We start from the raw sequence: 16525 nt of genomic DNA on the forward strand, positions 1-16525 counted from the left end.
TACTGACATCCATATTCAGCTTGTTTCAAAAGCTTCATAAACCGAAAATACATTTATATCAACATTCGAATTTCTCAAGAGATGGTTTGAGATTCAGATGAAATATAATTTCATAACTTTCTTCATTATCCTTCAGAGTCCCATGTACTTTTAAGGCAAATAAGGCTCCTCATCACCATCTAGGTCAATTATGGATTCCTTAAATGGTGGTGGTGGTTAGTGTTACGTCCCGTCGACAACGAGGTCATTAGAGATGGAGCGCAAGCTCGGGGTAGGGAAGGATTGGGAAAGAAATCAGCCGTGCCCTTTCAAGGGAACCATCCCGGCATTTGCCTGAAACGATTTAGGGAAATCACTCCTTAAATGGCTTAAGAGAAGTTATAAGTTGGCCAGTTATATGATGGTCATAAGATATCATTAAGGATGAATTCCATCTCGCACAGAGACCTCTTCCTTTGAAGCAGGGAATCACAACCCTAACTGAATTAAGAATAGCTAAATTGACTGGGACATTTTCTTTCAAACACTGTTTGCTCGGAACAAATTTCAAGGCCATGTTTACATGATGACCAATGCATGAAAGACATTTATATGTGTTAAGAGCCTTAATCAGGGTTGCCACAGGTTCTGGAAATTGGGGAATTTCAAACACACCAAGGAAACTTGAAAAAACACTGGAGATTCTTGTTTTTGTGTCAGTAGATGAAATGGCTTGTTTACTGAGGTGTCAAGCATCATCACTGACTGGGTGCTTCTGAGTACATTCACTGCACCCCTACCCCCTCATGACTACTACTTGTCCCCTTTCTACCACTCCCCTCAGCTTGCAGTTAGTGGTGCCACCACTTCTTGCTGCTAGTCTAGCAGCTGCCTACGAAAGGCAAGGAGGCATAAGGAGTGGTTTGTTTGGATCTGATTCTTAAAGGCTGTAGATGCAGTGGCCGGAGACAGTGGTCATGTGTGCATGAGTTGTGGCTGAGTGATTGTGTGAATGTGTATGTCTCATGTTTTCTGACAAGCTGTGGCTGAAAATTTAGTTGTCAGTGTGTGTTCGTCTTTTCTGTGTGGCTCTCTGCAGCTCAGCAATCATCTTTATGGTGAGTTGCTATCTATCCCCAGTATTATTGATTCTCAGAGTATTTTTACAACTTATCAGTTGCATGGATTGGTCACCATGGTTTCATTTCATCAACATGCTGTCTGTGGCTCGTGAATAGCTGGCCACTAATTGGATTTCCGTGACTGGCCAAAACCGCAGGCCGTTTCTGTGAGTATTTGTAATGGATTGGGCCTGCCGATCTGAAGCAATTTGTTTTGCACTAATGTGCAGGCCCTTCCTGTTGGATCTAGTCTCGCCGATCTGCCTGCAGGCCAGCTCTGTTCGTCTGTGGCATAATGCTGCGGATTTTCATGGTTTATCCATAGACCCAGGACTGGTGCTCCTCGGCAGGCCAGAGGCCAAGGGTAATGGATTGCAGGAATCGTGACTGTCTCACCACAAGTACATTGTACAGTATGGTGTTTTATAGACATTTTATTTCTTATAGTACATTTTTGGCACTTCAAAAGTTGTTTATATATTTGAAAATATGAAAGTAAGAAAAATAAACTTGTGGCAGACACTGGCAGTTCGTATGCTATGTACTCATATATTTCGTGAAAGAAAAATCACACAATTCCTGTAAGATAATAGATATCACACAGTGGGTAATACCTGACAATAATGGACATAGTAAAACCAACATTTCATTGGCGGTCACCTACAGTGTTGACTCTTCCCTGGCAGATTAAAACTGTGTGCCAGACCGAGACTCGAACTCGGGACCTTTGCCTTTCGCAGGCACGTGCTCTATCAACTGAGCTACCCAAGGTAGGAGACGAGGTACTGGCAGAAGTAAAGCTGTGAGGACGGGTCGTGAGTCGTTCTTGGGTAGCTCAGTTGGTAGAGCACTTGCCCGTGAAAGACAATGGTCCCAAGTTCGAGTCTCGGGCCGGCACACAGTTTTAATCTGCCAGGAAGTTTCATTTCAGCGCACACGCTGCTGCAAAGTGATAATTCCCATTCTGTAACTTACAGTGTTGGTTTACACAATTCTTCCCCACCTTATACAATTCTTTAAAAAAGCCTACTTTTTTCTGAGATTATTTCTGAAATCCGTGAAAGTATTTTAAATCTGTCTTGCGACTCCATGGAAATGCATAGTTTGTCATAAGTGTGTTTTGTTTTATTGAAATAAAATAACGTCAGTGGTCTTAATGAAACACACATACCATTTGGCTTGCTTTCTCCATCTAAAAACGGTTCATTACAAAAGGTGTTGATGTTACTACGTAAGATTTGTGCTCATATCAGGAAACCATCTGCTTGCCAGTTTTTTTTATAGATATTTCCTTATCTGTATTATTGTTTCTTGTACTGTAGCTGCAAAGACAGATTGTCAACTTATGTCTTAACTTACTGGTGATATCTCAAAATTTTTTAGGGAAAAAGACTAAAACTTGTCTGGAAATCAGGGAAATATCAGGGAATTCCACTTGGGTAAACTTGTGGCAACCCTATTAGCAGTATTACTGTCCTGCTTTGTAATAAATGTAATTTTGGCAATGTCTTCAATGAGTAACATCTGCAGTTTGTGAACAATCTTGCAGTTTTGTGCAGGCAGGAGATGCTGAGCACATTAATACATATTTAATCAAACATCAAGTCTGAATTTCTGTAGTGCATTGTGACAGTCATATAATGCATGTTCTTATGATTTTCTGTCCAAAAATCAACTGTACTTGGACAGATACCAGAGTAAATTGTGTACACTATGTTGGAGAGCAGTTTGCAGTGCGCTTTATCAGCTTATGTTTAGATTTGCGTAACTGCTGTCACTGGAGAAGGCATATGTTGCATATGTTGTTTTAACATCCATGAAGGCCCCCCCCCCTTTTTTTCCCAATCAGTGTTTGCCCTATGTTCAGGAAGCCTTCTCCCTATATACTGCTAAATGGCTCCAAGTCCGTAGCACATATTTCCGCACATTTTGCAGCCACTAAGTCCTTGTGAGACACCTTCTGATTTATTTGAAGTTCCCTCATAAACACATGAAAACTTTTCCCATGCTGGACTTGAACACTATTTCATGACTAGCATATATTCCCACAAGTCGTAATTTCTCCATACTCTCCTTTCGGTTTGGTTTGTTCTTTTATCTGCTCCCACCATTACGATAACTGAGCTGCAGTGAATGTTGCTACGTTGGATTAATAGCACAATCTGTTGTCAGTTGCAGCAGAATGAACGGGTCCTATTAACTTGCCAGCTTGTGGAAATCCATGTGGGGCTGCTTTAACCAATGTGTATTAGTGCTCATATATTTTTGGGTTTCCATGTGACAGGTTAAGCTGCTTTAATAGTTGTGGCAGAGATAGGGGCAAGCAGGCTGGAAGGAGAAGTTGTATACCACTGGATGCAATTGACAGAGAATATGCAACACCTCAGGAGCATCTTGAACTTTGGATGTCCAAACACATGCTACCATGCAATCGTTGCTGTTTAGTTGGTCTCTGCATGCTGTCCACATGCTGCCTCTCGCCATATGGATGTGTGACTACCATTGTCACAACCATCATATTGCCATTATTCGACCTCTTTCTTGCATCAGCTTCACAGTATATTGCTTGTAGAACATAATTTTCAAAATTTTTGAATTATTCTGCAATATGCACTTTCAGATGTTCATTATTACAATCCCTCACACCTAGTCCGTAATATTATTCTTTAGGTTTAGGCACTTCGCCTGTGAGCATTGACCTTGGTGTCATATGGATTTACAGGGAAATACTGTTTCATTGACTGGTAGAAAGTGAAGTTAGCTCTCCTTTTGGGTAATCCCATAAGCAAACATTTAGACCACCTCCTGCCTGCTCCATGTTCTAGTTCGTGCTGATGATGCTTCTTGTACTTGCTTGCACTATCTTGTAAAGTTATAAAGGATGTTTTCTGAGTAGCTACTGTTACATCAAAAACTGTTATGCAATCTTGTTATAATTTATATTAAATAAACATAGTGACATAGCAGTAATACACTTAACTTTTTTTTATAAACACAACTGACTCAAGAAGGTTACCTCCCTCACTACTGTGTTCAGCCAAACTTCAAATCTACTACATTGTCTTAGTGCCACAATTATGGACAATGATTGAGGCACTTCCGTCAGACATTTTCTGTATCAAAAGTCAGTTTTTAATGTTTAGGCAAGTTCTTGTAGAATGTAAACACGTCAGGATTGAAGGAGACCACACACACAAAACCAGAAACACTGAGTTGTTGTTAGGCACACACAAAAGAGAGAAAACACTCTTGATTAGGAAGAGTAAAGCCTGTGTGCAACTGTGCAACAACTCGCACGTGCGCACACACACACACACACACACACACACACACACACACACACACACACCTGCAACAACTCGCACGTGCACACACACACACACACACACACACACACACACACACACACACACACCTATCTTCTTACATGATGTATGCTCTTACATGATGCTGGCTAGACTAATAGGGCCTTTTTTTCGAAGCTAATATTCCGGCATTTGCCTTAAGCAATTTAGAGAAATTGTTATTATTCCATTGTGGACTTCCCATTGTTTGATTGAGAGGTATTGTAATATCTGGAAAAAGTGGTAACCTTTGTAAGCACATTGTGAAACTACAAGTGAAAAATCATCTCATTACTTTCATTTAATGCTTATTTTTCATGAATAAACATTGTTTTTACCTCATTTTTGTGTGAGTGCATTACTACATCTACAAACAGTTCTTATTAATTGTTCCACATATTAAAGACATTCATGATACATTATATATTCAGCACTGGGAAAGTGAAGGAAACTTTGATTACATACACTCATGCTCATAAATTAAGGATAATGCAGATACATGGTGAAACAACAATCTTGTGGGTGGGTGCGGGTTTAAATCACCTTGGGGTATGACCAATGTGGTGCATCTGACCTGCGGTCGGCGCACAGTGGCGCTGGCAATAGTCCACATACGTACGGTGCAGCAAGTTAGTGCGCATAAGTTTTCAGACATGCTAGTAGTGACTGTATGTTGAAAATGGTTCTAAGAACACATATTGATGACGTTATAAGGGGTAGAATACTAGGGCGACTGGAGGCTCGTCAAACATAACAGGTCATAGCACGGGCTTTCCGTGTGCCACAGAGTGTGATCTCGAGATTATGGCAACGATTCCAGCTGACAGGAAACGTGTCCAGGCACTACAGCATGGGACGTCCACAGTGTACAACACCACAAGAAGACTGATATCTCACCATCAGTGTCCACAGACGTCACGGAGTACTGCAGGTAGCCTTGCTAGGGACTTTACCGCAGCCACTGGAACAATTGTCTCCAGACACATGGTCTACAGACGAGTGAACAGACATGGTTTATTCACCCAGAGACCTGCAAGGTGCTTTTCACTGACCCCTGGTCACAGGAGACCCCATAAAGCCTGGTGTCAAGAACACAGTACATGATCATACCAACCTCTTAATGTCCTTGAAAGTGACCTTTATGGAGGTCATGGTTTGATGGTGTGGGGTGGGATTATGATTGGTGCATTTACATCCCTGCATGTCTTTTGACAGAGGAACAGGTCAGGTGTATCGGGATGTCATTTTGCACCAGTATGTCCGCCTTTTCGTGGGGGCAGTGGGTCCCACCTTCCTCTTGATGGATGATGACGCACGGCCTCACCAAGCTGCCATCGTGGAGGAGTACCATGAAACAGAAGATATCAGGTGAATGGAGTGGCTTGCCTGTTCTCAAGACCTAAACCCCATTGAGCACATCTGGGATGCTCTCGGTCGACATATTGCTGCATGTCTTCAAACCCCTAGGACATTTCAGGAGCTCCAACAGGCACTGGTGCAAGAATGCGAGGCTGTACCCTACCAGCTGCTCGACCACTTGATCCAGAGTATGCCAACCCGTTGTGCAGCCTGTGTACATGTGCATGGTGATCATATCCCATATTGATGTCGGGGTACATGCGCAGGAAACGGGCGTTTTGTAGCACCTGTGTTTTGGGACAGTTTTCTCAACTTATCACCATTACCATGGATTTATAGATCTGTGTTGTGTGTGTTCCTACATGCCTATGCTATTAGCATGAGTTTTGTGTAGTGCCACATTGTGTGGCACCCCATTCTGCAATTATCCTTAATTTATGATCATGAGTGTAGGTGAATGTCGCTTTCCTGAATGAATTTCTTAGCAAACAAGAGTAACAAAAGAGTTAGAAAAGAAATTCTCAGTGGTAGGAAAATATTTAAATAAAAGGTACTGGTGACTCTTAAATGGTCTTTTCTGAAAATTCTTAGTTGTCAACGAGCAGTTCTTCTCTTACACAATGTCAATGTGAATAAAATAAATTTGAGTCTAGACTGAAGTGTACAGGTAAATAATTGTTTCTTACATTACTCATTAAAGAAAACTAAGAGAAACGAGGACTATCTGAGCAATATTTATTCACTGCCACACATGGGCAGTGGCTTGCAGAGTTAAAATGTAATGTAATTGCTGAGGGAGAGTGTCATAATTGACTAAATATGTTTATGCTGTAATGAACTAATTTTTCCACCCACTGTACTCTTATCAGAAATGAGTTCTTCACGTTCTTGTAGACAGTACACTTATGTAATAAATAAAAACCATGCACTGCTGGTTCTGAGGACAGGAGTTCTGCCCTAAGGATGGAGTGCCTTCACTTGTAGATGTCTGTGTATCAGACCTAATCTTCCTAGCCTCCAAGATTTATTGATGGTAGCTTCATGATCTGGACCCAGGGCCAAGACACCTGTCCTCATTCCTTCACATCCTCATCACCCTCTTCCCCCAACATTTTCATGTGGTCCTTTTCAACTCCAGATGCCACTTTCCTGGATGTTGACCTCCTACTCTCTGATGGCACCATCCACATCTCTGACAATACTAAAACCACCAACCACAAACAGCACCTGCATTTAAGTGGCTGTCATCCCCTCCACACAAAAAATTGCTCATACGCAGCTTGGATATCCGTGGATGGTGTACCTGCAGTGACGTGAACTCCCTTGCCAAATATGCAGAAGGTCTCATGAGGGCCTTCACAGACTGGTGCTACCCCACAAACCTAGCCAGCAAACAGATTACCCTTACGTGAACCTCACACTCCCCTAATCCTTTCACCACCTTCAAGAATCAGCCACAACAGAGCACCCCTCTCGGTGCCAGGTATCACCGTGGACCGGAAAAACTGAACCATATCCTTCGCAAGGGCTTTGATTATCTGTCCTCATGCCCTGAAATGAGGGACATCCTATGTAAAATCCTTCCCCCTCCTCCTAAAGCATGTTCCTTTACCACCCAACCTACACAACATCCTGTTCACATCTCTATGCCACTCCCAACCCCTTGCCACATGGATCATATCCTTGTAGAACTCCTCGGTGCAAGACATGCTCAGTTCACCCACCCAGCGCTTCCTACTCCAGTCATCGCGGTCGTACCCTACCCTGTCAGAGGCAGGGCTACCTGTGAATGCAGCATGTTAAATACCACATCTGCTGCAATCACTGCACTGCTTTTTATGTCAGTATGACAACCAACCAGTTGTCCACGACAATGAACAGTCACTGCTGAACTGTGGCCAAGAATTAAGTTGATCATCCAATGGCACAACTTGCAGCTGCAGCTTTGCTGAACCGGAATCCTGGCATTGTACTTGCCAGAACTTTTGTACTATAATTAGACTTGATCATGTAATTATCAGCATTTTCTGTAGCACAACAACTCAAAAGCTTCTATTCGTTTCTTGTCTGAACTGTTTAACATGTACGTTTCACTTTAATGTGAGGCTGAATAATGTGTGAGATTGGTGATAACAATCATTAGTTGTTTTGCTCCCTAAATAGCAAAACTTGTGTACTACTATTAGTATCTCGTTTGCTAATGTAATTCTGTATCTATCACCTGATTTGATTTGACTACATGCCATTACCCATGTTTTACTTCTGTTGTTGCTGATCTTCTCTCGTCTCAAGATGCCATCTGTTCCATTTCAACTGCTCTTCCAAGTCCTTTGCTGACGTACAGAATTACTTTGTCATTGCCAAGCCACAAAGATTTTATTTACTCTCCCTGAACTTTTTTACTTCTTTGTCCCAATTTTACTCTGGTGTACCAGTTGAGTGACATTGGGGATAGACTACAACTCTGTCCAACTCCCATCTCAACCACTGCTTCCCCTTTGTATCCTTCAATACTTATGACTGCAGTCTGGTTTCTGTACAAACTGTACAAATTTTTTCTGCTCCTGTATTTTGTCTCCCCTATCTTCAGAGTTTGAAGGAATGTAATCTATTCAACATTGACAAAAGCTTCCTCTGACAGGGTGTACCACATAAAACCAGTACATCTCATGCCTGAGTATCAAGGAGCGGTGAACTAATTAAAAAATAATTGATAGTAGTAATGGTAAAGACATGTAGTTACCTGCTTTATAAGAGATGCTGGAAGTTGTGGCCACGGGCATCCAGGCCATGTCACAAGAAATCTAACTAGAGATGAGTTACTGGTACACACATAGGTACAAACATAGGTTTGCCTTTCCTTAACCTGAGTTGTAAGATAAGTTGTATGATCAGTATTGCCTTGCATGTTCCTACATTTTTCCGGAAGCTAAACTGATCTTCAGCGATGTCAGCTTCTACTTGCTTTTCCATTCATCTGTAAACAACTAGTGTAAGTATTCAGCAACTGTGACTAATTAAACTGATACTCTACCGCTATATGGCTACTCTGCAATTTATCCTTAAGTTCCTGACACAGGGTTCTTTGAATCACCTTCAGACTATTTCTCCACTGTTCCATTCTAACAGCATGTGGGGAAAATGAACACTTAAATCGTTCCATATGGGCTTTGATTTCCCTTATTTTATTATTATGCTAATTTCTCTCTATGTATGTCAGAGGAGAAAGTTGATGGTTGAAATTTCATGAAAACCCCTCCCCACAACACAAGCATTTGTTTTAACTATTGCCACTCCAGTTCACTTATCATATCTGTGATAGTCTCTCCCCTATTTCGTGATAATACAAAATGAGCTGAACTTTTTCAATGTCCTCCGCCAAACCTTTCAGGTAGGGATCCTGTACAGCACAGCAGTACCCTAGCAGAGGAAAGATAAGTGTGGTGTTCCCCAGGGAAGCGTCCTGGGACCTCTGCTGTTCCTGATCTATATAAATGACCTGGGTGACAATCTGAGCAGTTCTCTTAGATTGTCGCAGATGATGCTGTAATTTACCGTCTAGTAAGGTCATCCGAAGACCAGTATCAGTTGCAAAGCGATTTAGAAAAGATTGCTGTATGGCGTGTCAGGTGGCAGTTGACGCTAAATAACGAAAAGTGTGAGATGATCCACATGAGTTCCAAAGAAATCCGTTGGAATTCGATTACTCGATAAATAGTACCATTCTCAAGGCTGTCAATTCAACTAAGTACCTGGGTGTTAAAATTACGAACAACTTCAGTTGGAAGGACCACATAGATAATATTGTCGGGAAGGCGAGCCAAAGGTTGCGTTTCATTGGCAGGACACTTAGAAGATGCAACAAGTCCACTAAAGAGACAGCTTACACTACACTCGTTCGTCCTCTGTTAGAATATTGGTGCGCGGTGTGGGATCCTTACCAGGTGAGGACATCGAAGGGGTGCAAAAAAGGGCAGCTCGTTTTGTGTTATCACGTTATAGGGGAGAGAGTGTGGCAGATATGATACACGAGTTGGGATGGAAGTCATTACAGCATAGACGTTTTTCGTCGCGGCGAGACCTTTTTACGAAATTTCAGTCACCAACTTTCTCTTCCAAATACAAAAATATTTTGTTGAGCCCAACCTACACAGGTAGGAATGATCATCAAAATAAAAGAAGAGAAATCAGAGCTCGAACAGAAAGGTTTAGGTGTTCGTTTTTCCCGCTCGCTGTTCGGGAGTGGAATAGTAGAGAGATAGTATGATTGTGGTTCGATGAACCCTCTGCCAAGCACTTAAATGTGAATTGCAGAGTAGTCATGTAGATAGATGTAGATAGATAGATGTAGGCAGTCTCTGTAGTCCTGTTGCATCTTCTAAGTGTTCTGCCAATAAAATACATTTTGTGGTTGGCCTTCGGCACAACATTATCAATGTGATCATTCCAATTTGAGTTGTTCACAATTGTAATTTCTAGGTTTTTAATTGAATTTACAGCCCTTATATTTGAGTGGTTTATCATTTAACTGAAATTTAAGGGATTTGTTTTAGTACTGATATGAGTGATCTCACACTTTTCCTTATTCAGAGATAATTGCCACTGTTCACATCACGCCTACATCATTTTGAAATTAGTTTTGGACTTGTAGTGACTTTACTACACAGTGAACTGACAGCATCAGCTGCAAAAAATCTAAGAGGGCTGCTCAGATTGTCTCCTAAATTGTTTATATCAGAACACTTGAGGACCTATAATGCTTCCATTAGGGAATATCAGATATCACTTCTGGTTTACTCAATGAATTTTAGTCGATTGCTATGTACTGTGACCTTCCTGATAGGAAATCACAAACCCAATAACACAACTGAAATAAAACTCAATAGACATGCAATTAGATAGAGGAATGATGTCAAAAGCTTTTTGGAAATCTAGAAATATGGAATCAATTTGAGTTTCCATGTCGATAGCACTCATTACTTAATGTGAATAAAGAGCTAGTTGTGTTTCACAATAACAGCATTTTCTGAATCCATGCCGACAGTGTGACAATAGACACATCCATTCAAGGTATTCATAATGTTCGAACTCAGTGTATGTTCCAAAATCCTACTGCTAATGGATGTCAGTGCTAAGGATCTGTAATTCATTGGATTACTCATATTTTCTTTTTAGAATGTTGGTGTGACCTGTGCCAATTTACAGTCCTTATGTCTGTTAATATTCACACCTGTCAGCACTAGCCTTCTTTGGAATTGAAATTATTACATTTTTCTTTAAGTCTGAGGATACTTCAGTTGTCTCATATTTTGCACACCAGGCGAATAGTTTTGTCATTATAGGCACTCCCAAAGATATCAATAATGCGGAGGGAACATAGTCTTCTCTAGGGGCCTTTTTTTGGACGTAGATCTCTGGTGCTCAATCTAATTCTTCTCACAGTATCTTCTTCATCCAACTCCTCTTCTGTTTCAGCAACATTGTCTTCAGGTTCCTTTCTCTTGTGGAGCCCTTCTGTGTATTCCTTCCACCTTTCAGCTTTTCCTCCTCTGCTCAGTACTGGTTTTCCATCTGAGCTCCTGATATTCATACAGTTGCTTCTCTTTTCTCCAAAGGCCTCTTTAATTTTCATGTATGCAGTATGTATCTTCCCCCCTAGTTAAACATGCTTCACCATCTTGCATTTGCCCTACGGCTTTTCTTTCTTAGCCAAATTGTACATTTTGCCTGTGTCATTTTTTTATAAACCTGTATTCTATTTCACCTGATTCATTTGCTGCATTTTTATATTTTGTCCTTTTGTCAATTAAATTCAACCTCTCCTGTGTTATCCAAGGATTTCTGTTAGGCCTTTTTTTCTACCTATTTTATCCTATGCCGCCTTCACTCTTTCATCTCTCAATCTTAAATGGTTAATTCAACTTCTGCTGTATTCCCTTGTCCTTTTTCTGTCTAACATTGACTAACACTTCCTCTTAAACCTCAGTAATCTCTGGTTCTTTCAGATAGGATAATTCCTGAACTGCTGAAATATAGAGGCACCCTACTAGAAAAGGCTACAACATTTATTTAATATGTTTTGGAGAAATGGAACTTTTCTGCAAGCATGGTCACAAGCAAAGGTGATATCACTGATTAAAAAAAGGGGACATGACAATTGCGAGGACTGTGAAGGAATCAGCTCACTGGACACCACACACAAGGCTGATGAAAGAATAGTATACACGAGATTAATGGTTATAGCTGAGAGTCTATTAAGTGAAGAACAAATGAGATTTCAGAGGGGTAAGTTGACAACAGATGCAGAATTTATAATGAACAAATAATAAAAAAAACGAAGTATACAGTAGTAGGGAAAACCATTTACGAGTCATTGATTTTATTCAGGCCTTCGATGATGTTGATAGAAGAAAACAGGAGTTTTATGAGGAAAAGGGGAGACCCACAACACAAAAACAGGGCTGTAATTTTAGATGTAAATGGTACTCTAACATGGGCTATAACCACAAACAAAGGAGATAGACAGGGATAGAGCATTTCACCCACACTTTTTAACATTTAATCAGATGATGGCATCTAGAAATGGAAAAGAGATTTTTAGCAGGTTAATTAAGAAATTATTGTTTGTAGGTGACCTACAAGGGGGAATACATGTCGTATAGAAGGTTTAAAGCGAAGTTTGATGCTTTCAGAAATGAAGACAAAATCAATGTGTTTTAAAGTAGAACATCCTGTAAGGCCAAAACTTGTAATTAACAGTAGAATAATAGAGTAAACCAACCTTTTTTAACTACTTGTTTTGTGATGTTATATATGAGTATGATGAAGACCAGAAATTAAGATTCTTTGGTAATAGATGTGGAACAATAAATAGGTGAAAAAAGGGAAAGGAACAAGATGGAAATTTTACAAGCCAATGGAAGTTCCAATGCTTGCTTATGGATATTAATGTTGTTTATAGATGTAAATGGTGGGTTAAAAATAACTGCCAAAAATGGTCATAATAGCAACAGGGATGAGCTATCTAAGAGCAGTAAAGGGATGCACAAGAACGACAGATTTCAGTATTGGAATATTAAGGAATAACTTACTGTATTTCAATTTTGTTTGTGTGGCCATCCTCCACAGCAAGCATAGAAATATTTGGCACCAGGAAAATGCAGTTTTATTTACAAAACAAATATTACTTTATTTCATATCCTAAATAAAATAGGAGAAACTGGAACAACCATCTCGAAAGGATTGAATGAGAAAAGATTTCCTCTCCAGATAAGAAGTTTTAAGCCAGTCAGGAGAAGAGGTAGCAATGGGTACCATAATAGTCAAACAGAAAAGAAAGGGGGAAAAAAACCTAAAATAGTTGAACTGGTAGTTGTGATAAATTATAGTCAGCATCAATATGTGCCTGTGGAAATGTCTTAAAATTTAAAATCTGGTTTCAAAATCTCTCCTTTACTGTAATACAGTCAATTCAGTCAATTTGAAACCTTCCAGTGTCCCAGGTCTCTTTCCCTCCAGTCCATATTTTTCTACTTTTTTCCGAATTCCCTGTGAATATTTATTTTCTTATTTGTTATTAGACCTACTTCCACATTACATTTATTTGATTTTGTAGTCAGGTGACCAGAAGTCCTCTTTCTTTTTCCTGGCACCACAGTTCACTAATTCCCACTGTGTGTAAGTTTAACATATCCATCTTGTTTTTTAAATTTTTTAACCTGCCTACTTAATTCCACACTCTGACCCACAGATTACTAGTTGTTTTCCTGTTGCCAATATCTTGCTGAGTAGTCCCTACCTAGATATCCGAAAGAGGGCTCATTCTATCCTCAGAATATTTTACCCAAGGGGATATCATCAGCATTGAGCCATACACGAGAGCTGCCTGTCCTCAGGAAAAATCATATCTGTAGTTTCCTCATGTTTTCAGGTGTTGACAGTACCAGCACAGCAAGGCCTTGTTGGCTGATGTTACAGGGTTTGATCAGTCGATTCTCCAGACCGTAGCCCCTGCAACTACTGAAAACACTGCTACCCATCTTCATTAACTACATGCTTGTCTGGCCTTTCCACTGATGACACTCCATTGTGGTTGCCCCTATGGTACGACTATCTGTATCATTGAGGCATTCAGGCCATCCCACCTCAGCAAGTCCATGGTTTGTGTGACGGGAAGGAAACTGTGTTATATAGCTGCTATTACCTTCCTTGATAGGGTAATTCATTCCTTTCTTTTAAGGAAAAGGTCAAATTGTAGATTTATACAGTAAAATGTTGCTGTAAACTGCGAGAAACAATGGGAGAAGTTTTCCTATGTTCTCTTATGTTTCAGCAACACTCCTGTGTTCTGGTTTTTAATAACTGTTTGTTTTTCATGGCAGCGCTATTATTACTTGTTTTTCATGGCAGCGCTATTATTACTTGTGTGAGGAATGACATGGGAGAGTTGTATCTGCTTTACTTATTAGTGAACAGCAAGAAATGTAATTAAGAATGGGCCGGGCTATACAAGAAAATAACTATGTGCCAGACCATGCTCTTCTATCTGTAACTCATAATTTTGTTGCAGCTATTATCATCAATGTTAAATACTGTGTATGTTTTTAAATCGTATACAATATTTTTAATTGCAGACTCCTTATGAGAACAGGATGTACAGCCTGAAAATTGAATGTGGAGCGAGGTATCCTGACGAATGCCCTAGTGCCAGGTTTATTTCAAGAATAAATATGACCTGTGTCAATAGTACGAATGGTGTGGTAAGAAACACTTTATTTTTTATAAAAGAAATTATAATTTTTAGTTGTTAATGTGACAGTTTTTATAGAATGATGTGCTGGTGAATGAGAAATGTCAAAGTGAATTAACTTGAGGCCTCTGTGGAATGAGTTCAGAGTAAATATGTTGCTTTTTAATTTGCTTTGTTGGTTACCAATTTCCTTGCTGTTCTGTCTGTAATGTGACCTCATAAATTTTGAATTATTGTCATTGTCACCAAATCAAGTTATCAAGCTGCAGCATCAAATTTTGTAGGTTGACAGTAGAGCAGTTCCTGTGCTTGCTCGCTGGCAGCGAGATTATACAATCAAGACTGTCCTTCAAGAGCTACGCAGGATTATGACACTAAAGGAGAACATGAAGCTATCACAGCCTCCAGAGGGCAGTTCGTATTAGCAAATAGCTATTGCTGTGAAGGCAAACTGCAAGTATTTTGTGGATGAAGAGGAGAAAAGGGTGATGTTAATAATATTAAATGTTCACACCAGTCCAGAAGAAACCTGCATTACATTATTTCAGTATGTTGAATGTGAACTGCTGTAAAGATGTTGCATAAGTGAATAGCGAGCACTGTGAAATGCTGATATTTCTTAGCAAGTTTGTAATTCTGTGTAAAAAACAAAAAAAACATAACAAAAAAGAAAGTGTTGGGCCTTCATATATTTTTCTTGGTGTTATTTACCTCATTAAATTTTGCTGTAAATGAGATTAAACCCATTTAGAGTTCAGAAATCCCCACGCAGTCTCCAGTTGCAAGTGAAGTCTGGCCTACTGTCCAAGATTGAAATGAGGTGCTGCCCCTCAGTCTGTTAACTTTATAGGCTTTGGAAGTATTATGTGATACACTGGCTTGCCGTGTTTACTTTTCTGTATTTGATTATGCAGCAATATCAGGACACCTTTTTTATAGTACTTAGATTTATTATAATTAGATATGAATAACATTTCTGATACTCTGTCTTAAATATGTACACATATTCCAAGTAAGAATGGATTTATTTGTTGGAATTGTCACCAGTTGTTCTGCAGCTGAACTATGACTGAAAAATAAATATATGTTGAACGTGGACTTGAACTTCAATGTTAAACTGTTACACTTAACCATTTTGTTCTCTTGGAAAATGAGATTCATGTGCATAGTAGTTAAAAACCAGGCTGCTATAATTGTTTTAACTCCAAAGCAAAAATTGTTATGTTAATTGTGAAATGTAATAGTTGCAGGAATGATTGCATGCCAGTGAACTCTATCACATATATGTAAGGCTCATTTCCTCACTGCAGAATATAAATACAGCCTTTCTTAATTGTAATAGGTTGTGACTGTGGTTATTGTGCTATTTCTTTTAAAGAATGTAATAAACACTTGCATGGCCCCACTATTTTGTTTCAGCAAGGTTTTTGTATGTAGAATGAAAATTGATGAAGTTCTCAGTGTCATCACTATTGGAAGAAGGAAAATAAAAATGTTGTTTTCCATACAAATGCAATACTTATTTTCATAATGAATAAGTCTGTGTCTGATAACTGAAGGCGACATTTTATTAAAATTGTAAATCTTCTCCAATTTCTTTATTGCTTTAAATTAGCATGGCAGAAGATTTTGTTTAAAGGTTCAAGGAGAGCTAGCTAGTTGCACTATGTGATCTGTCACCTTTGCTTGTTCAGTAATGTAATTGTTTTCGTTGTTGCATTAAAGTAAGCTAGTTGTGCAAATACTTCAAACTTTTCTTGTCTTTTGATTGCTGACTTTGTTTCATTACTTGCAAGAAAATATCAGAATGGAAGGAGGAGAGAGACAATAAGAAGGGATAACTTGAAGGGTGTGAAACTCATCTCACACACACACACACACACACACACACACACACACACACACACACACACACACGCACACACACAAACAGCTACATTGCCCTGGATGACAACATGTTACTGAGGCATCAG

General features: G+C 39.6%; 1 protein-coding gene across 1 annotated transcript in view; it reads left to right on the top strand.

The window, feature by feature from the left end:
• Positions 1-16296, top strand: part of LOC126354773 (ubiquitin-conjugating enzyme E2 variant 2) — a 50808-nt gene extending 34512 nt beyond the window's left edge. Inside the window, exons 3-4 of the mRNA XM_050004669.1 lie at positions 14437-14562; positions 14837-16296. Of these exons, the coding sequence (XP_049860626.1) occupies positions 14437-14562; positions 14837-14977 (267 nt within the window). The 3' untranslated portion in view covers positions 14978-16296. The remainder of the gene's footprint in view (positions 1-14436; positions 14563-14836) is intronic.
• The last annotated feature ends 229 nt before the right edge of the window (positions 16297-16525 follow it).

This window comes from Schistocerca gregaria, chromosome 3 (genome assembly GCF_023897955.1).
Source record: "Schistocerca gregaria isolate iqSchGreg1 chromosome 3, iqSchGreg1.2, whole genome shotgun sequence".
NCBI classification, from domain to species: domain Eukaryota; kingdom Metazoa; phylum Arthropoda; class Insecta; order Orthoptera; family Acrididae; genus Schistocerca; species Schistocerca gregaria.